At 37.8% G+C, this 22,367-nt stretch overlaps 1 protein-coding gene across 4 annotated transcripts in view; it reads left to right on the forward strand.

Annotated features, from left to right (window-relative positions):
- NBEAL1 (neurobeachin like 1) overlaps positions 1 to 22,367 on the forward strand; it is a 189,735-nt gene that overhangs the window by 32,760 nt on the left and 134,608 nt on the right. For all 4 annotated transcript variants that reach the window (XM_004378242.2, XM_023733009.1, XM_023733007.1 and 1 more), the window contains exons 3-6: positions 2,060 to 2,151; positions 7,663 to 7,824; positions 16,120 to 16,201; positions 16,773 to 16,900. In XM_004378242.2, the coding sequence (XP_004378299.2) occupies positions 2,060 to 2,151; positions 7,663 to 7,824; positions 16,120 to 16,201; positions 16,773 to 16,900 (464 nt within the window). The remainder of the gene's footprint in view (positions 1 to 2,059; positions 2,152 to 7,662; positions 7,825 to 16,119; positions 16,202 to 16,772; positions 16,901 to 22,367) is intronic.

A 22,367-nucleotide genomic window follows, 5' to 3' on the forward strand; every position in this document is an offset into this window, starting at 1 on the left:
ATAAGCTGCTCGTATGAGCTAGTTTGATTATTGGCACCTTTGAAGCTCTAATGTCCTGTCACCAGGTGGTTAGATCTGTTACTAGGTATGTGAGCTCAGAAGTCCATCCACTCCTCTTGTATGGATTCAGCTCAGATGCCCAGGTAGATAGCCACCAAGTACGTGGTGTAGGCGCTCACCTACTGTCGTAGACAGTCATGGGTGACTGGTGTAGGCACAGGCATCTGGTTGCAGCAGGGGGACACACTCTGAGCAAGCAGAGGGCTGACAGCCACCCTCGAGTGTCCAGGAGGAAGGCGTGTCCCTGTTCCCTAGAGTGCATAGGTGGGTGGGTTTTGCAGCCAGAGTGTGAGCACCCAATGCTGTTGGCTGTAAGGACTGCGGGCACCTCTTATTCTTGAGCCCCTGTAGTAGGTGGCGTGGGTGGAGCCGCCAGTCCTCAGGCTCCTGATGTGTGTAGGTGAAGACCCTGCTTAATGGGCAGAGCAGTGTCAAATGTCACGAACCTGCCATTTCACTGCTGAAACAGTTCAAGTTAGACTTCAGGTATATACCGTGTTGTACTGTGGGAATGAGGGCCTACACTGTTGAAATGGGCCCACACAAGTCTCTGCAGGGGGAAAGGCAGTTAAAGTCCGTGGATCCCTTATGCCTGTGCCTAGGCAAAGGAGCTGTGCCTACCCTGGTTTCCTGGCTTAGGGGAGCCAGCAGTTTATTTTTTCCCGTGTTTGTTAATTTGTTCTCTGTCTAAGGTTGGGTGAATGGCTCAGGGTGTGTGACAGATCCTACTTCCAGCCCAGGGGACTCGGCTGTTGTTGAAGCCAGTCTGGGACCCAGCGCAGAGCAAGGAGTGGGGAGGTAAATGGGAGAGAGATTTTTCCTTAAGAGGGGTGTTTTTTATCCATGCCGTAGGCCGTATGCAAGTACTTGTCTTTTGCCGATCTAGGGCTGCTTCTCACTGGTTCTGGGTGGCCACCTGGACTCTCTGGCGCTGGGTCTCTCCCGGTGTGGAAAACGTGCCTCCCGAGCACTGCTGCTTTCCTGCTTCACCGCTCACTCATGAGCTGATCAGGCCTGAAGGGCTCTGGCTCTCCCTGGGTCAGGTCTGGCAACTCCTCACTGCTTCCGAACTGTCTCTCCCTCCCCCTGCCACTCAGTCCAGTTCCTCAACTTTGCCTAAGATGTTCAGGGCTCTTAGATTGTCATACATAATTGATTTGCTTGTTTTTTCGTGTCTTTGTTGCAAGAGGGTCCACCGGAAGCGTCTGACTACGCCATTTTGGCCTCACCTCCCCCTCCAATGGATTTTCTAAAATACATTTTATACTTCTCATTAATTCTTTGAACAAATATTTATTGAGCACCTGCTCAGTGCCAGACACTGTTCTAGGCAATTGGTATCCATTAGTGAACAAAAAGTTAAAAATCCCTGTCCTTGTGAAGCCTGCATTCTACTAGAAGTGACATACAATAAACAATAAACTAATAAGTAAATTATAAAGTATGTTAGAAGGTGATAAAGGACCATGATGGGAAAACAGAATTGGGTAAGGTAAAGGGCAGTGAGAAAGTTTGCAATTTCGAAAAGGGTGATAAAGTAGGCCTCATTGAGAATATGCCATTTAAGGAATGATGCGAAGAGATGCGGGAGTTAGCCATTCAGCTCTCTGGAGAGGAAGAGTGTTCTGGGCAGAGAAAATGGTTGGTTCAACGATGTTAAAGTTGGAGCATGTCTGTCATGTCCCAGGAACAACTGCCAGTGTGGTACAGGGTAGTAGTAGATAAGATCATGGTAATATGGGAGGGAAGATTGTTTAGAATCTTATAGGACGTCGTTAAGACTTTAGCTCTTTCTCTCAGTGAAATGAGAACCCATTTGAAGATTCTTACCATACCTAATACACATTTTAAAACAGCATATATGTCTTCCTGAATATCACTTAGAGATTTCATATTATTGCTTCTTTAAATATATCACTTCATATCTGCTTAATAGGAGTGAAAACGTTTTGTTTTTCTGACAGGTATACTTAATATGATTATGGTTTTCTTATTTCAGAAAGATCCAGATTACCTGAAGTTATGGTTGGACAGTTTTGTTTCTAGCTATGAACAATTCTTAGATGTTGACTTTGAGAAGCTGCCTACCAGGTATGTAGAAATGTGTTAATTTTCTAACTTCGGGTGGGTTTGTTCGTTTTTGGCCCAAAGATTTCATTGATAACATATTACAAGGGTGGCAACTATGTGGCACACACAACATTTCTATGTAATCCTGTTCTCATAGCAGATGTTACTAACTGATCACAGCAGTCTTTCTTGCTGATACTGAACATGGCTTTTAGAAGCCTTACTATTTTGGTGAATCACAACCAATTAATTGTTATTGGGCATGCAGGTTGAAACTTTTTTGGCCATTCCTGGCCTGAGAATAGGGCTTCAGAAAATATCTTGGAGGAGGCAAAGTATTGAGATTTTTAAAAATTAGATTTAAAAATCATAAAATGAGGAAAAAGTTCAAATTATGTGGAAAGGTACAACTGAAAGTACAAATCTTCTCCCATTTTTCCACCTACCACTGTTCCCCCACTTTTACAGTTCCCAGGCTAACTTCCCAGATATAATTTTTTTCTATATCTCAAGTCATCTTGAAGGACTAGTAGTTGTTAGTCAGATAAGAGAGGTTGGCTGCGGTAAGAAGGAGGAGAAATGAAGAGAGGCTTTTAACCACAAAAGGAGCTCCATTTATGGAGATTTGTTATAGTTGAAAATGGTGGTGGTTAATGATGAGTAATATAGAGTCTGGAGAATTAAAGAAAATGCAAGGAGGAGGAAAGTGTTTGTTTGGGGATGGGGTAGGCAGTAAGAGAGTAGGTACAAGAGAATTAAATCTGGAGAATCAAGTAGGGGCCAGATTATGAAGAACCATGCTTCGATGCTGATGGACTTTGATTTTTTTGTTATGGAGGATATGGGGAGCTACTAAGTAATTTTCTGCATGAGAGTGACCCAAGTTTGTTTTTCAGAAGTTACTTTATTGGCTATTATGGAGGTTGGATTGGAGAGAGATGAAACAGGCAGTTTCATCAGTTAAGAGGCAGTTGTAATAATCCAGAGGAGGTATCATTAGGACTTTGAATCAACGCATTGAATTCAAGAAAGGATGTGGTTGTGCTCAGAAAGGACCAGTGTTTCATTATGTATAAGTAAACATTTTCTGATTTCTTTGTTAGAATGTTAGTTGTGACAGGTTTATAAAAGTTGCAAAGTGTTAAATCTTGAACTGTCCTCAAAAGAAGATAAAGTTTTATTGATGTCTACTGATAAAAGAGTATTCTTGTAGTTTGTTAGTTAGAAGTGCTTTTATTTTAATAATTTGGAACTCACTTTTAAGTCATGGGCCTAAAAATTTTCTGGAGTCAGGATTTGAGCCTTTGAATGTTTGGAATAAAATTCCTAAAATAGAATTGTTATCATCCATACATTTTAAGTGTCTCTTGGGAGACTGTCTTAGTCTTCTAGTACTGCTATGACGGAAATACCACAAGTGGATGGTTTTAACGAAGAGAAGTTTTATTTCCTCACAGTCAAAGTAGGCTATAAGTCCAATTTCAGGGTGTCAGCTCCAGGGGAAGGCTTTTCCTCTCTGTCGGCCTTCTCTTCGGTGTTCTCCCGGACTAGGAGCTCCTCTGCGCAGGGACCCTGGTCCAAAGGACGTGCTCTGCTCCTGGTACTGCTTTCTTGATGGTATGAGGTCCCCCAGTTCTCTGCTTGCTTCCCTTTCCTTTTATTTTTTGTAAGGTAAAAGGTGGTGCAGGCCACATCCTAGGGAAACTCCCTTTACATTGGATCAGGGATGTGACCTGGGTAAGGGTGGTATTACAATCTCACCCTAATCCTCTTTAATATAAAATTACAATCACAAAATGGAGGCCAGCCACACAATTCTGGGAATCATGGCCTAGCCAAATTGTTATACACATTTTTTGGGGGACATAATTCAAACCATGACAGAGACCATCTCCAAAAATTTTAAGTAGACATGTATTGCTACTGTATTTAAAGTAAGATGAAGAATGCCAAGTGTGTTGATTTTTTCATGATTTAGTTAAAATTATATTTCACATCATTGCCAGAAAACTGAATCACAAATTCAGATTTTATTGGTAGAAAACTTAAAATTTGTAAAGTCCAAACCATATGGAAGGTATTGTATACAACTAGTCTAGTCACCTTAAAGGGAAGAAACTCATGGATAATCTCATTTTAAGAATCTGACTTAATAGAATTTTCAATTTAACAGGATTCATTACATACAGCAGGGATTATTTTTACCAGATTTTAAAGCTTTGAACTTTTTAAGCTGGTGTTCTTCCTGTGTTAGATGGAGACAGCAATTGGCAGTTGTTTACAATAGATGTTCTACAGCCAAGCAAAGAGGACTGGGAAAAATATCTGGAGTTTGGGAAATTTCAGTGAAAGAGCATAGTGTTTTGGACAGTGAAGTCCTAGAGGTAGGGAAATGCTTCCAAGTTCTTGAATGCTTACACATTAGGAACATGGTCAAATATCATAACTTTATGTATAAGAGTATGTAACCAAGCCCCGATTTTATAATGAAAGTTAGTGAGGGAGGAAAAAAATTCTCTTTTACAGGCTAATTTTTTTTTTTGGATCATCTACTAAAAGAAAGAACATGTGCAAATGCAACTGGACTAAACCAAAGCCAAGAAGTATCCTGAATACAACCAAATACTTAGAGGGACGGAGTAGCAGGGACAGGGGTCTGGGGACCATGCTTTCAGGGGACATCTAGGTCAATTGGCATAACAAAGTTTATTAAGAAAATGTTCTGCATCGTACTTTGGTGAGTGGCGTCTGGGGTCTTAAAAGCTAGCAAGCGGCCATCTAAGATGCATCAATTAGTCCCAACCCACCTGGAGTAAAGGAGAATGAAGAACACCAAAGCGACAAGGAAGGCATTAGCCCAAGAGACAGAAAGGGCCACATAAACTGGAGACTGCAACAGCCTGAGACCAGAAGAACTAGAGGGTGCCCGGCTACACCACTGCCCTGATGGAGAACACAACAGAGAGTCCCTGTTGGAGCAGGAGAAAGTTGCGGTGCAGAACTCAAATTCTAGTGAAAAGACCAGACTTAATGGTCTGACCGAGACTGGAGGAACCTCAGAGAGGATGGCCCCTGGACTCTCTGTCAGCCCAGCACTAAACCATTCCTGAGGCCAACTCTTCAGTCAGAGATTACACTGGACTATGGGACATAAACTGATACTCGTGAAGAGTGTGCTTCTTAGCTCAAGTAGATGCATGAGACTAAACGGGCAGCTTCTGTCCGGAGGTGAGATGAGAAGGCAGAGAGGGTCAGGAGCTGGTTGAATGGACACGAGAAATCGGGTGGAAAGGAAGAATATGCTGTTACAGTATAGGGAGAGCAATTAGGGTCGCATAACAATGTATGTGTAAATTTTTGTATGAGAGACTAACTTGAATTGTAAACTTTCGCTTAAAGCACAACAATAAAATAAAATTAAAAACAAAAAGAACATGTGCAAATAGAGACAACCAAGGACACAGGAAAGTACTCTTTTAAATAACTAAAATTATTTAAAAACTAAAGTTAGGTGCTCATTTTATAAACACCTTAATTATGATATTGGATATGTTCAGAAAGAGGCTAATTATATTTTCATATATATTTATGTGACTACTGGAATGTATGTTAAATTCTCTATCCACAGTAAATGAAATAGCCTTTTACTTAGTCATTATAAAAGTACCAGTAATATTTCATATTAAGTATTACCTGAAGGAGAGACTACTTTATATAATAGTCATTTAATCATAGGTGCTCTTTAGGGTATGTAGTTCTCTCCAGATTGTGATATTTTTCTGAATAATTATAAGGAAACTACTATACAGTGATTTATGAAAGGATTTGCAGGGTTTAGTGGTTGGTAATATATTTAAAATATATTAAATTTTTCTAGTTCTTTACAAATTTCAAAGTACTTTCACATTGATTTTCTGGTTTCACAGCTCTGTGAAATAAGGTAGATGATATTACAGTTTTATAGGTTTGAAAATTTCAGAGATTAAATGTTACAAAGTTAGGACTTAGTACCCAGGTCTTCTGACTTTGAATCTAGGTAGAAGTTTTATTGTGAGAGAGACATACCAGAGGAGTCAGTCATGTCTGGTGTTAGCTTATGCCCTTAAAGAACCATGTGGTCTTCTCACACAGAAACCAGTTTTCACAAAATATTGATATATTACTTTAAAAAAATTTTCTATTCATGCTCCAGCTTGGTCTTCTACATTTACGTCTTCATCTTTTCTCCTTTCCTTTTTTAATATTTTATTGTGGTAAAATATATATAACATAAAATTTACTGTTTTTACCATTTTTAAGTGTACACTTCAGTGGCATTAGTTATATTCACATTGTTGTGTAACCATCATCACCATGTATTTCTAAAACTTTGTCATCACCCCAAACAGAAGCTCTGTACCCATTAAGCATCAGCTCTCCATTCCTCTTTACCTTCAGCCCATGGTATCCACTAATGTACTTTCTGTCTCTATAAATTTGCCTATTCTAGATATTTCATGTTAATGGGATCACACAATATTTGTCCTTTTCCTTTCTTTTGCTCATCTTCTCTTCCTCGGGGAGCCTATAGGTAGATAATGTTATTTAGTAAAGTAGTGGACAGATACTAAACTAGTTATAGTTACTTGTTGGTGTTTTTTTTTTTTTCTTTTTTCTGCTTTAAGGGAAAGTTTACAATTCAAGTCAGTTTTTCTTACAAAAATTTATATACACATTGCTATGTGACCCTAGTTGCTCTCCCTTCTTTCCACCCTGGATTTCCCATGTCTGTTCAACCAGCTCCTGACCCTCTCTGCCTTCTCATCTTGTCTCTGGACAGGAACTGCCCATTTAGTCTCATGTATCTACTTGAACTAAAAAAGCACACTCCTCACGGAGTTTCACTTTATGTCCTATAGTCCAGTCTAATCTTTGACTGAAGAGTTGGCCTTGGGAATGATTTTAGCTCTTGGCCAACAGAGAATCTGGGGTCCATGTCTTTCGGGGTCCCTCCAGTCTCAGTCAAACCATTAAGTCTTGTCGTTTTACTAGAATTTGAATTCTGCACCCCACATTTCTCCTACTCCACCGGTGACTCTCTGCTGTGTTCCCTGTCAGGATGGCCATTGGTGGTAGTCGAGTACTATCCAGTTCTTCTGGTATTTGTTGGTTTTTGTTTCTATTAGAAATGATGTTTGTGTACACACACACATGCATATACACACACAAACACATATATTGTATTCGTAAGTAGAAAGTAGATTAATTTATATTCTGAATGTTTTCTTTAAAAATAATATAAAAGTAGAGGGGCTCTCTCTTTTCAGTAAGCCCCTTCTGATGTAAGACTAACCACTCTGGTGTACTAATCTAGAGTGTCACTGATCATCTTGTGGTACCTTGTAGAGAAAAAGGGACAGAGTATCTGAAAAGAGTAAAAAAAAAAAAAAACCTTCTTTTGGATTTGAGTACAAAATGCAATTTCTTTAAAGCACTAGAGATTTTCTTCCTATATTGAAATACTCTTCTTATTTTGTTCTCCTTATACTGTAGGGTAGATGATGTGCCTCCTGGAATATCTCTGCTTCCTGATAATATTCTGCAGGTTCTGAGGATCCAGCTGCTACAGTGTGTTCAGAAAACAGCAGATGGATTAGAGGAACAACAACAAGCCTTGTCAATTTTGCTTGTAAAGTTCTTCATTATTCTTTGCAGGTATCTGGTACAAAAAAAAAAACAACAAAAAACCTGTGTGTTTTTAAATAATTATTATCAAAATACTAATGTATTTATCGATTATTAATTTTTTTTTTGGTTGTTCATGTGGAGCATTAAAGAACTAGTGTACCTTTTGTAATGAGGCTTATGGTTTGTCAGTTTATTGGAAAGACTTTAGCTAGTATACCTAGTTATACAGAGATTCAGTCAAGATTAAAACAATAAATTGCTTTAAAGTAGACAATGACAGGAGATTTTATTTTGCCAGGAATTTATTGTACCAGTATTTTCTGTATGATCCTTACATGTAAACATTCACATTTTTATTCCTGTTGATTACTATTTATGAAAATATATTTTTCTAGTTTGTCATTTTATAATTTTACCAAATATAGTTATTCTATTGAGTCTTCTATTTTCCAGGTTTATACGTTAGATCAGTGCTAGTTAAATTTTAATGTGTGGGTATTAACTAGGACATTTATTAGAAATAAAGAGCCTGAGCCTTACTTGCGGAAATTCTGATTCAGAAGGCCCCAGGCATCTGGATTTTTCATAAATTCCCTATAAGCTTTGCACGTAAGAATTTGAGAACCATTGTGTTAGGACCATCATATGCCTTTTGAATTTCCTTTCTTTTTGAAAACCATTTCCTATATACTGTATTCTGTTTAGGAGGGATCAGTCCCCTGGAGAAGAACATCATGCTTGGTAAAGTAGAGGGTCTGTGAAAAAGAGGAAGAACCTCAACGAGATGGATTGACACAGTGGCTGCAACAATGGGCTCAAGCATAACAACGATTGTGAGGATGGTGCAGGACTGGGCAGTGTTTCGTTCTGTTGTACAAGGGGTCGCTATGAGTCGGAACCGACTCCATGGCACCTAACAACAACAACAACAACATATTCTACTTTTTAAATATTTTATAATTGCTTAGTAGACAGCTAGGGACTTAATTTACCTTTTATTCGCCTTTGACTTAATTGCTCATTGCCTTTGATTACAGAGATCATGAAAAGATTTAAAAATAATTACCAAAATGTTTCTCTCCTAACTTACACACTCTCAGAACCTTAGATATATTTTTGTTTTCATGCTATCCTTCATCCTTAAAATTAAAAAAAATTATATAAGAATTGAAAAGGTTGACAGAAAAGGTGTACTCAAGTGGTAACTCATGAGTTGACCTCTGCAATAGTTAATTTGCTATATTTTCTTCTGTAAATTACTTACCACAATTTTACTGAAAGCAAAAACCCTAAAGATAAGTAATTACTTTAAATCCGTTATGTACAGCTCTTGATAATAGAGGGAAACACTGGAATGCCAAACATTTTTTGGTTGAAAAAAAATTTTAGGAGAATATAATCTCTGATGATAACTTTAATGTTTAATGGTAGCCAATTAAAGAACACGTTTCTATTTCCAGAGTCTTCAGTTATTTTTGGTGAGAAATCAAAGCTAAGATTTTAAAAAAGAAAAGAGTTCTGATAGAAATATAGATAGACATAGAGCTATAGTGTTACAATATTGACAGTTTTCATCTTTTGCAGTGACGCCACTTCATAAATTACTTTGCCACTATAAAGATGAAATTTTTATATAATCTACAGCCTACTACTCTCTCTTCTACATTTGAGAAGCATAGCGTACAAAGTTATACCTAAGATATTTCCTTATTAAGTATGTAAAAATAACCTTGCTCTTTGAAAGACTCAAATGAAGGCTAATAACCTCTGACTAATCAATTTAATTCTGTTGTTAGGTGCCATCCAGTCAGTTCCGACTCATAGCAAAACTGTGTACAATAGAATGAAACACTGCCTGGTCCTCCATCATCCTCACAATCGTTACTGTGTTTGAGCTCATTGTTTCAGCTACTGTGTCAGTCCATCTTTTTGAGGTTCTCCTTCTTTTTCACTGACCTGCTGCTTTACCAAGCATCATGTCCTTCTCCAGGGACTGATTCCTCCTGGTAACATGTCCAAAGTACATGGAGATGAAGTCTTGCCATCCTCGCTTCTAATGAGCATTCTGGCTGTACTTCTTCCAAGACAGATTTGTTCATTCTTCTGGCAGTCCATGGTATATTCAATATTCTTTTCCAACAACATAATTCAAATGTGTCAATTCTCCTTCAGTCTTCCGTATTCATCGTTCAGCTTTTGCATGCATATGAGGCGATTGAAAATACCATGGCTTGGTTTAGGTGCACCTTCGTCCTCAAGGTGACATCTTTGCTTGTTAACAAAGAGGTCTTTTGCAGCAGATTTGCCCAATGCAATATGTTGTTAGATTTCTTGACTGCTGCTTCCATGGGCGTTGATTGTGAATCCAAGTAAAACAAAATCCTTAACAACTTCAGTCTTTTCTCTGTTTATCATGATATTGCTTAATTGGTCCAGTAGTGAGGATTTTTGTTTTCTTTATGCTGAGGTGTAATCCATACAGAAGGCTGTAGTCTTTGATCTTCATCAGAAAGCACTTCAAGTCCTTTTTACTTTCGTGTCATCTGTATATGGCAGGTTGTTAATGAGTCTTCCTCCAATCCTGATGCCATGTTCTTCTTAACATAGCCTAGCTTCTGGGATTATTTGCTCAGCATATAGATTCAATAAGTATGGTGAAAGGATACAACCCTGACACACACCTTTCCTGGTTTTAAACCACGGAGTATCCCCTTGTTCTGTTCTAACGAGTGCCTCTTGGTCTATGTACAGGTTCCTCATGAGCATAATCAAATGTTCTGGAATTCCCATTCTTTGACATGTTATCCTAATTTGTTATGATCCACATAGTTCCAATGCCTTTGCATAGTCATTAAAACACAGGTAAACATCTTTTTGGTGTTCTCTGCTTTCAGCCAAGATCCTTCTGACATCAGCAGTGATATCCCTCATTCCATGTCCTCTTCTGATTTCGGCTTGAATTTCTGGCAGTTCCCTGTCCATGTACTGCTGCAACCGTTTTTGAATTATCTTCAGCAGAATTTTATTTGCATATGATGTTAATGATATTAATAATTTCCACATTCTTTTGGATCACTTTCTTTGGAATGGACACAAATATGGATGTCTCCCAGTCGGTTGGCCCAGTAGCTGTCTTTCAGATTTCTTGGCATAGACAAATGAACACTTTCAGTGTTGCATCCGTTTGTTGAAATATCTCAATTGATATTGTGTCAATTTCTGGAGCCTTGTTTTTCTCCAGCGCCTTCAGTGCAGCTTGGACTTCTTCCTTTAATTCCATCAGTTCTTGATCATATGCTACCTCCTGAAATGTTTGAACGTCAACCAATTGTTTTTGGTACAGTGTCTGTGTATTCCTTCCGTCTTCTTTTGATGCTTCCTGTGTCATTCAATATTTTGCCCATAGAATCCTTCAATATTGCAACTCAAGGCTTGAGTTTTTTCTTCACTTCCTTCAGTGTGAGAAATGTCAAGCATATTCTTCCCTTTTGGTTTCCGAACTCCAGGTTCTTGCACCTTTCATTATAATACTTTACTTTGTCTTCTCTAGCCGCCCTTCGAAATCTTCTGTTTAGCTGTTTCACTTCTTTATTTCTTCCTTTTGCTTTAGGTACTTGATTTTCAAGAGCAAGTTTCAGAGTCTTTTCTGACATCCATTTTGGTTTTTTCTCTCTTTCCTGTTTTTTTAATGACCTTTTGCTTTCTTCATCTATGATGTCCTTGGTATCATCCTACAACTTGTCTAGTGTTTGGTCATTAGTGTGCAGGGCGTCAAATCTATTCTTGATATGATCTCTAAATTCAGGTGGGATATACTTAAGGTTGTACTTTGGCTCTTTTGGACTTGTTTTAATTTTCTTCAGCTTCAACTTGAGCTCGCATATGAGCAGTTGATGGGTTTGTTTCACGCTTGGCCCCTGGCTTTGTTCTGACTGATGATATTGAGCTTCTCGATTTGGCCCCTGGCTTTGTTTTGACTGATGATATTGAGCTTCTCGATACCAAAAATAAACAACCACAGTAATTGTTTTAGAATTGAGATTAAGGGAAGGTGTTTTTCCAGGAAGGACTATTTTATCACTGACCTTGTTTAGACTTGCTGGAACACAGTGATAATAAAAAGCAGATTGACTTTTATTGTTTTATTACTATCTTCAAATTAATGACAAAGTTGTACTCCTTTATTGCCTCGCATACATGGCAAACTGCTCCTACTGCCTTGTCCTTGGTATGGCACTGTCTTTTATTGAAATATAACATGCATAAAGTGAAAAGATCATAAAATGTACAGCTCAGTACGTTATCAGAGAATGAATATGCTGTGTCATTACCACCCAGGTGAAAAAATAGGACATTACTGGTACCCTAAAAGCTCACCCCATTTCCTCTTATAGTTGCCACCCTCTTCATACTCCCCAAAGGTAGCTATTCTGACATCTAATGCTGTGGATTAATTTGCCTCATTTTTAACTCCTTATAAATGGAATTGATCATATAGTTTATATTCTTTTCTAAAAAGTTTTATTTTTTTTTTGTTGTTGTCATCAAGAATATACCCAGCAAAACAGCCATCAGTTTAACAGTTTCTACATGTACCATTTAGTGAGATTGATTACATTCTCTGACTTGTGTAACTATTCTCACCCTCCTTCTCTGAGTTGTTCCTCCCCTATTAACATAAATTCACTACCCCTAAGGTTCCTATTGGAAACCCTGGTGGCATAGTGGTTAAGTGGTACGGCTGCTAACCAAAAGGTCGGCAGTTCGAATCCACCAGGTGCTCCTTGGAAACTCTGTGGGGCAGTTCTACTCTGTCCTATAGGGTAGCTATGAGTCGGACTTGACTCGACGGCAGCGGGTTTGGGTTTTTTTTTCTTTTATGGTACCTATCTAACCTTTCAAGTTGCTGTTATTAATTGATTTCATTAAAAAAAAACAAAACCTCACTACCATCAATTGATTCTGATTCATAGTGACCCTATAGGACAGAGTAGAACTACCGCATAGAATTTCCAAGGCTGTAAACCTTTACAGAAGCAGACTGCCACATCTTTCTTCTGCAGAGCAGCTGGTGAGTTCGAACCACCGACCTTTTTGGTTAGCAGCTGAGCTCTTTAATCTCTGTACCATTGTGGCTCCTGATCCCATATAGTTCTTAAAAGCGCATACTGCTCAAGGCAGACATTTGTTACTAGTTAAGCTAAACTATTGTGTTGTTTTAAGAAGACTTCAGGGGATATTTTTGGTTTAAGGTGTAAAGATTATCTCAGGGCAGTAGTTTTAGGGTTTCATTCAATCTTCATGGATCCAGGAAGCCTGGAGTCCATGAGAATTTAAAATCCTATTCTGCGTTTTCCCCCTTTTGATCAGGATTCTTCTATGGAATCTTTGATCAAAATGGTAAGTAATAGTTTCCGGATACCATCCAGTTCTTCTGGTCTCATGGCAAAGGAGGCAGTTGTTCATGGAGATGGTTAGCCACACCTTCCATATCCTCCTTCTATTCCTGGTTCTCCTTCTTTCTGTGTTGCTCCAGGTGAATAGAGACCAATTGTTGTGCCTTGGATAGCCGCTTGCAAGCTTTTAAGACCCCAGGTAGTATGCAGTGAACTAGGAAGTAGAACAGAAGCACTAGACATATTTTTAGACCAATTGACTAGGAAGTCCCATGAACCATGACCCTAAATCTCCAAACCAAGGAACCAAATCCCATGAGGTTTTTGGTTATACATAACATAGCCTCAGCAGCTACTCTGCTTTTTTGTCATTGTTATAAATATGTCATACAACTTTTGGCAATTCAACTTTTTACAGGTGTACAACTTATTGACAGCACTCACAGTAATCAGCTGTGCAACCCTGTCTTTAATCAATTTGATATTTCCATCACCATAACCTCCTCCTTCTCTCCCCCTCCTTCCTGCCCCTGGTAACCACTAATAAATTTTCTTCTCTATGCATTTGCCTTTTCTTGTCTTTTTATGTAAGTGAAGTTATACAAGATTTGACCTTTTGTGATCGACTTATTTCACTCAGCGTAATGTCTTCCAGCTCCATCCATATTGTAGCATGTATCAAGACTTCATTTCTCCTAGTGGCTGAGTTGTATTTTATTTTATGTGGGTACCATTTGTTTATCCATTCACTTGTTGATGGCCATTCAGGTTGTTTCCACCTTTTGGCTGTTGTGAATAATGCTGCAGTGAACATTGGTGTACAAGTCTCTGTTTGAGTTTCTGCTTTCAAGTCTTTTGGGTATATATACTGTCTTAGTTATCTAGTGCTACTATAACAGAAATACCATCAGTGGATGGCTTTATCAAACAGATGTTTATTCTCTCACAGTCTAGGAGGCTAGAAGTCCAAATTCAGGGCGCCAGCTCTAGAGGATGGGTTTCTGTCTCTTTTGGCTCTGGAGGAAGATCCTAGTTGTCACTCCTCCCCTGGTCAGGAGCTTCTCAGCGCAGAGATCCCAGGTCCAAAGGATGTGCTCTGCTCCTAGCACTACGGTCTTGGTGGTATAAGGTCCCTCCCTCTGTCTCTCTGCTCCTTTCTCTTTGTTATATCTAAAAAGAGACTGACTTAAGATGCAGTCTAATCTTGTAGATTGAGTCCTGCCTCATTAACATAACTCCCTCTAATCCTGCCTCATTAGCATCATAGAGGTAGGATTTACAACAAATAGGAAGATCACATCAGATGACAAAATGGTGGACAGTCACAGTGCTGGGGATCATGGCCTAGCCAAGTTGACACACATTTTTGGGGGACACAGTTCAATCCATAACGTACCTAGGAGTGGAATTTATGGGTCATATGGTGTTCTGTTTTTAGGTTTTTTTTTGAGGAAACACCACCCTGTTTTCCACAACGGGTACCATTTTGCATTTACACTAGCAATGGATAAGGGTTAGTTTATATTCTTTTAAGCATGTCTTTTTTCCCCCCCTCAACTTGTGGATCTGTTTCTTTTATTTTTGATTGAGTGTTGAGCATTGGTTTTGAAAAACTATAGAGGTAATTTCAGGCTTAGGATGATACTTTCTTTCTCCAGAGGTAATTTACATTAGCTTTTGAAAAAGTAGGATTCCCTAATGTAGTAATGATTGAGATGATTTAGACTTCAGTGCCTATGAATGCTGATCCGTTTCTGTTTCATTCTTTCTTCTTGAGTGTGTCTTTTTGGTGGTCTGAAACCAGAATTTGGGAGTCTATCCTTCTGTGGGCCCTGAATTCCAGTTTTTGTCCATTTCAGCACTGTTGAACTGTCAGAAGCATTCATCAGCTTCTCATCTATCTCTGTCAACATTGGCAGAAACCTTCAGTTCAAAAATCGATCTTATTCACTGCCTTGTTAGCTTTCTGATGCCTTGAAATAAATTGTTTTTAATGTGTTGTCTGTCTTTTATAGTTCTTAGGAAGAAGATTGGTCATAGCTCACCATTACTGGTAACAGAACTCTTGCAGAGGCTTTTAATTTTACCTTTGCCCTTTACTCTTTGTTTTCTCCCAGATGTCATGCCAGTCTGTCTTGTTACATTACGAAGTCTGTTTATTTAGTTAATTTTTCCTGTTCTCTTAGCAACTACTGTATGTTTAAGATATAAAGTATTTTTCAAGGCCACGGTGTCTCACAACAGAAAATTAATAGAGTTTACTTGTTTTATTATGCCAGGAAAATTGCTGGTGATTTTAGATACAGTAAATGTTAACAGTTTATATTATATCCTAGTCTTATAAAAATGGTATAAAAATAAGGCCCATATTATAATTAGTTAAAAACTCAACAGTTGACCTGCTGCTTTGAATAAGACAAGATACTATGCCCTTTGGAGTATGTTAAGATGCTGGCTCAAAAACTTTTAATATCACCGAAGAGGTAAGACATATGTCTAATGGTAAAATGTAAAAGCAAAATTAGACGTGTTTATAGTGGCAACAGTATGTAAAAAACTAAGAATCTGCATATGAAAAAAAAAGAAAAACCTGAGGAAAATATAACAAAATGTAAGAGTATTGATGGTTTTTTTCTCTTTTGTTTCTACTTTGTGATAGTTTTCCAATTTTTCTTTAAGAAATAGATGCTAACCAGCATTTAATTCTTAAACGTTCTCTGTTTATAGTAGTTAATTGGAACTTGATATATTTCACATTCTCAATGGAAAAACAGTTTTAAAACCATATTGATGTTTTTAAAAAAATGTCATTTGCATTTTGTTTGCCAGTGGGTGTTCTCAAGATTAAAGCTGAATGCATGAGCATGCATATGGCTCACCATTCGTATGTAATAAATGCATGACTACTCTTTTTAAATTCTTACAGAAATCTATCTAATGTGGAGGAAATTGGGACTTGCTCATATATCAATCATATTATCACCATGACAACACTCTATATTCAGCAAGTAGGTGTGAACCAGTATTTCTTTTTGTTGCTTTACTGAGGGTAACTAAGTTTTATATGTTTGTTTTGAATTATAGTTAGCAAAGTTAAATGTTTTCAGAGGTAATAATTGAGAAAAGAATTAAAATCATTGAGGACTATATATTTCAGACATCTTATACATATTATCTAAATGTGAACAATCAGTTATTAATATATTCTGCTATTTTAATTAAAAATTAAAGTGTTTTATAAATGGCTTTTAAAAATTATACAATTTGTCATATTATGTATTTATTATTATCATATATCCCTCTTACTGAAAGCATATTATGCTTTGAAAAGATGTTTGGTTATCCATTTTAAGCCCTTTCTAGGAAATATTTAAAATTTGTAAGGATATATGTAGTCCATATGATTGACTGACTCTCTTTAGACTCAGAGGGGATGTTAGGCTTATTTGAATTAAAATGATTTATTATTAGGTAATTAATGACACATGGCATTTTAATGGTGTGGGTAAGAATGTTGAACTTGTTATGTGGCTTAATATTTTTAAGTAAGTAAAATTTTATGTTTAAATTTATTCTCAGTTAAAAAGCAAAAAAAAGGAGAAGGAAATGGCAGATCAGACATCTATTGAAGAATTTGTAATCCATGCACTGGCATTTTGTGAAAGTTTATATGATCCGTATCGGAACTGGAGGCATAGAATTTCAGGGTATGTTTAATAAATCACAATATTCATTTAAAACGTGACTGTGACTGTGATAGTATGTGCAACTCTTAAAAGCAGCTCTCATTTTCTATGAAAGCAATTGGAAAGATATGCTAAGACCCACAAATTTAAGAAATGGAAAAATAGGAATAAATACCCTAGCTGTTAAACATAATAACCTTCTCTGCATTTTTATACATTTACTTTCTTTTATACATTCAAAGAATGTGTCCTAAGACTTTTCTTGACTGTTTATTAATAGGAAGGTACTAATGATCTACTGAATACTTCTTTTCTATTAAGTTTATAATATCCCCCTCTTCCAGGGAGAGAGAGTGCTTTGACCTTTCCTTTTCAAAGATGTTGTATCAGTCAGGATAAGCTAGATTATGCTGCAGTAATAAACAAGGGCTCAAAATAACAAGGTTTATTTCTTGTTCATGTTCTTTATCACTATGGGTAGGGAGGAAGCCTGTATTCATCATAGTCACACAAGGTCTGAAGCTGACAGAAGAGTGAGCATCTAAGGCTTTGTTAGTGTATGAGAGGGAAATAAAAGCTGTATAGGGACTCACATTGGTAATTTAATATTCTTGTCTGTACATGACACGTGACACATTTCATTTTCATTCAGAACTCATTGGCCAGAATTAGTCACATGGCTCCATCTGTTACACAGAGGCCAAGAAGTTCAGTTGTACCATGTGACGGAAGAGGTAGAAACAAATATTTGGCATACAGCACCAGTGACTACCTTTTGCCTCTGCCTGTGTACTGCTCATGACTCTTTAAAGACTCAGGCACAGAACAGTGCTCCATTTGTAGCCTTTCTCCTCATTCAGCACTTTGGTTCCTGACCAATCATGCTCTCCATTTTAAAGTTTATGCCAGAACTTATTTTCTTTTAATTGTGGTAAAATATATGTAACGTAAAATTTGTCATTTTAACCATCTTAAGTGTATAGTTTCATGGCATTGCTTATATTTGCAATGGTGTGCAACCATTAGCAGTATTTTGAAAATTTTTATAATCCAAGTAGAAACTCAGTCCCCATTAAGCAATAATTCCCTACTTCCCCATCTTCCCAGTCCCTGAATCTACTTTCTGTCTCTGCATTTGCCTATTCTAAATACTTCATTTAAATGGAATCATATATTTGTCCTTTTGTGTGCCAGAGCCTTCTTAAGGAAAGTATCTCTTCCTCCCACTCTTGCTACTTTCCCATCCTCTACCTTGGATTTGTCACTACTGCAAACCTAAGAGAACATTTTAAGTTTTAAAAGAGTGACACAGGATTTTTCTTTATAGCAGCAAGACAGCTGGAGAAAGAAGAACATAAAATCAGTCTAAACATGACAGACTTTTAAAGGAGTTCATAAGAAGCAAAACGAATTTAAAGATGGGGGAAAGAGAGAAGAAATAAAAAACAGATCTGAGAACAAATTAAAACAAACTAAATAAAATTGGTAATTGGGAAAAAAAAACACTTTTTGAGAGCCAAAAACAAGAAAAATTTTAAATAGTATGACATAATATAGAAAGAGAATTATACATACTGAGATGACATCATGATGGGGAACAGAGAATAGAGGATAAGTCGTGGCATTTAATGAATGCATATGTCATATGTGCCAGGAATTATGCTAGAAGCTTTCCATGTATTATCTTTAACACCCTCAAGTATCTTTGCAGTAATGTATGAATTGTTTCAGGAGTAAATGGTAAAGCAGGATTTCAGAACTGGGTTTCTCTGACTTTGACTTTGACAGGGAGATAAATCATGATGCAAATAAATCATGGAATTAGGAGAAATCTGTAGCTCATGAAAGACTGCAGGGTATCAATCACAGTGACATATACTTATTTATTAATCTTATTCTGAAGTTAAATGTACATTTGGAATATATGTATTTTCGTTGTTTGTATTTATTATTTACCAAAACACGTAAAACAGGTTCAAACACATTTAAATAAAATTACCATAATTTCAAAAACAGAGCCAATTTAAATTATGTTTCTTTTTTTTGTTTTCTTGTTTGATGAAATAAATGGATACTTTTCATATCTCCGGAGCCCTGGTGGCACAGTGGTTAAGAGCTACAGCTGCCAACCAAAAGATTGGCAGCTTGAATCCACCAGCTGCTCCTTGGAAACCCTGTGGGGCAGTTCTACTCTGTCCTATAGGGTCGCTATGAGTTGGAATTGACGGCAGTGAGTTTGGTTTGGTTTTGGTTTTTCATATTTCCACATGTGATTTGACGTGATTAATAGAGTTGATTAATCTGTTAGGTCAGTTTTGACTTGATGTTGCTGGCAGAATCTCTCATTGTTAGTAAGATTTTCTCTAATGGAACTGAAATAAGTGTAGGAGGAAAATCTTTCAAAATGACTTATTCAAGTATTGTGTTCCATGCAATTTCAATAAGACTTATTGCTTGCCCACAGAGAAAGATAATTACATTAAAGTCACACCTGGGGCTCCTACTTTTGGGGCAATGTATGCACTAAAATAGTTAACAGAATAGAATTATAAACCATTGGAGAAAAAAAAAATTCATGAGTCTAGTGATAGATAGACAGACAGACAGACAGATAGATAGATAGATGAGAAAAGAGGACTCTTGCTTACAGTAAAATGCCAAGTGTCAATTAGTAAATGTAAAGGGAATGCTGAAGTCGGAAAAAATCAGCATTTTGCACCCATAATAGTAAAGATTGGACCAGGCAGTAGTCATAGATGGATACTAAGTTTTGATGAGGACCATGGTATTTGCGTGGTTTTAAAGTGTCTTCACACAGATTACTTATTAGTTGTAAAGAAACAAGTAGTAATTAATTTGGGAAAACTGGACAGTATTTTGACTGGATGATAAAAAAATATTATCACTGAGAGGCTGATGTACATCATGTGCCTCCAAATGTTAGAATGACACATCACTGCCTATATAGTATTTCACCCAAGAATGCATAATCAGAATCTAATTATGAGGAAACTCCAAGCAAACCCAAAATTAAAAATGTTCTAGTGAAAAAAGGAGGGGGCGGCATTTTTCAGAAATGTCAGACACATACAAAAAGGCTGTGGAAATGTTCCAGATTAAAGGTGGCTAAAGAGAAACACGTCTGCCAGTTTGTTGTACTGTAGGGGCTTGCGTGTTGCTGTGATGCTGGAAGCTATGCCACAGGTATTCAAATAATAGTAGGGTCACACATGGCAGACAGGTTTCAGCTGAGCTTCCAGACTAAGACAGACTAGGAAGAAGGCCCTTGTGATCTACTTCTGAAAAGAATTAGCCAGCGAAAAACTTATGAATAGCAGCGAAATATTGTCTGATATGGTACTGGAAGATGAGCCTCTCAGCTTGGAAGGCACTAAAAAGACAACTGGGGAAGAGCTGCCTCCTCAAAGTAGAGTCAACCTTAATGATGTGGATAGAGTCAAGTTTTCGGGACCTTCATTTGCTGATGTAGCATGAGTCAAAATGAGAACAGCTTCAAACATCCATTAAGAATTGAAACATGGAATGTACAGAGTATGAATCTAGGAAAATTAGAGATCATCAAAAATGAAATGGAACGCATAAACATAGATATTCTAGGCATTAGTGAGCTGAAATGGACTGGTATTGGCCATTTTGAATCAGACAGTCATATGGTCTACTGTACCAGGAATGACAAAGAGGAATGACATCGCCTTCATTGTGAGAAAGAACATTCCAAGACCTATCATGAAATACAGCACTGCCAGTGATAGGATAATATCCATATACCTACAAGGAAGACCAGTTAATATGACTGTTATTCAAATTTATGCACCACCCACTAAGGCCAAATATGAAGAAATTGAAGATTTTTACCAACATCTGCAGTCTGAAACTGATCGAACATGCTATCAGGATGCACTGGTAATCACTGGTGATTGGAATGCGAAAGTTGGAAACAGAGAAGGGTCAGTAGTTGGAAAATATGGCCTTGGTGATAGAAATGATGCCGGAGATCGAATGATATAATTTTGCAAGACCAACAACTTCTTCATTGCAAGTACCTTTTTTTTACCAACATAAACAGCGACTGTGCACGTAGACCTTGCTGGATGGAATGCACAAGAATCAAATCCAGTACATCTGTGGAAAGAGACAATGGAAAAGCTCAGTCTCATCAGTCAAAGCAAGGCCAGAGGCTCAGTGTGGAACAGACCATCAATTACTTATATACAAGTTTAAGTTGAAGCTGAAGAAAATTAGAACAAGTCCATGAGAGCCAAAGTATGACCTTGAGCATATCCCACCTGAATTTAGAGACCATCTCAAGAATAGGTTTGTTGCGTTGAACACTAATGACCGAACACTAGACGAGTTGTGGAATGACATCAAGGACATCATATGTGAAAAAAGCAAGAGGTCGTTAAAAAGACAGAAAGAAAAGACCAAAATGGATGTCAGAAGATGTCGCAGCCCCTCACACGGGACAACATCTGTCCCAGCGGCGGCGAATGTAGGGACGGCGGAGACAGTAACCAAACACAACTCTTACAGAGAAGTGGGGCCAGGAGGGTCACTCTGAGGAGTCAACCCTCGCCTTCAGTCCCAGGAGTTTATTTATAGCCAATACAGCAAGCAGTGAAGCAAATAACAGAACAACGGGCTTTGGGTGAGTAGCAATAAGTTTCGGGCAAGGGAGAAGGAATTCAGGTAAACAAGCCAATCAGTAACGGGACAATAGGTTTGGGAAAAAAAGTCGTGACAAGTCTCAACATGTTGGGGACAAATCTCAACATGCTGTGCAGCATAGAGGCCTGTGGGAGCTGCAGTTGTCAATAGTGTAGCCATGTTTAAATGTCATATATCCCCACAAGAAGAGACTCTGAAACTTACTCTTGAACGTAGAATAGCTAAAGCCAAAGGAAGAAATGATGAAGTAAAAGAGCCGAACAGAAGATTTCAGAGGACAGCTGGAGAAGACAAAGTATTATAACGACATGTGCAATGACCTGGGGTTAGAAAACCAAAAGGGAAGAACACACTTGGCATTTCTCAAGTTGAAAGAACTGAAGAAAAAAATCAAGCCTTGAGTTCCAATATTGAAGGATCCTATGGGAAAAATATTAAATGACATACAGAAACCCTAAAAAAATGATGGAAGGAATACACAGAGTCACTGTACCAGAAAGAATTGCTTGACGTTCAACCATTTCAGGAGGTAGCATATGATCAGGAACCGATGGTACTGAGGGAAGAGGTCCAAGCTGCACTAAAGCCACTGGTGAAAGACAAGGTTCCAGGAATTGACGGAATATCAACTGAGATGTTTCAGCAAGTGGATGCAGTGCTAGAAGTGCTCAGTCATCTATGCCAAGAAATTTGGAAGACAGCTACCTGGCAAACCAACGGAAAGAGATCCATATTTATGTCTATTCCAAGGTGATTAAACTGAATGCAGAAAGTACTGAAAAATATTAATATCACATGC

The sequence above is a fragment of the Trichechus manatus genome, unplaced genomic scaffold (genome assembly GCF_000243295.1).
Source record: "Trichechus manatus latirostris isolate Lorelei unplaced genomic scaffold, TriManLat1.0 scaffold00056, whole genome shotgun sequence".
Classification (NCBI taxonomy): Eukaryota; Metazoa; Chordata; class Mammalia; order Sirenia; family Trichechidae; genus Trichechus; species Trichechus manatus.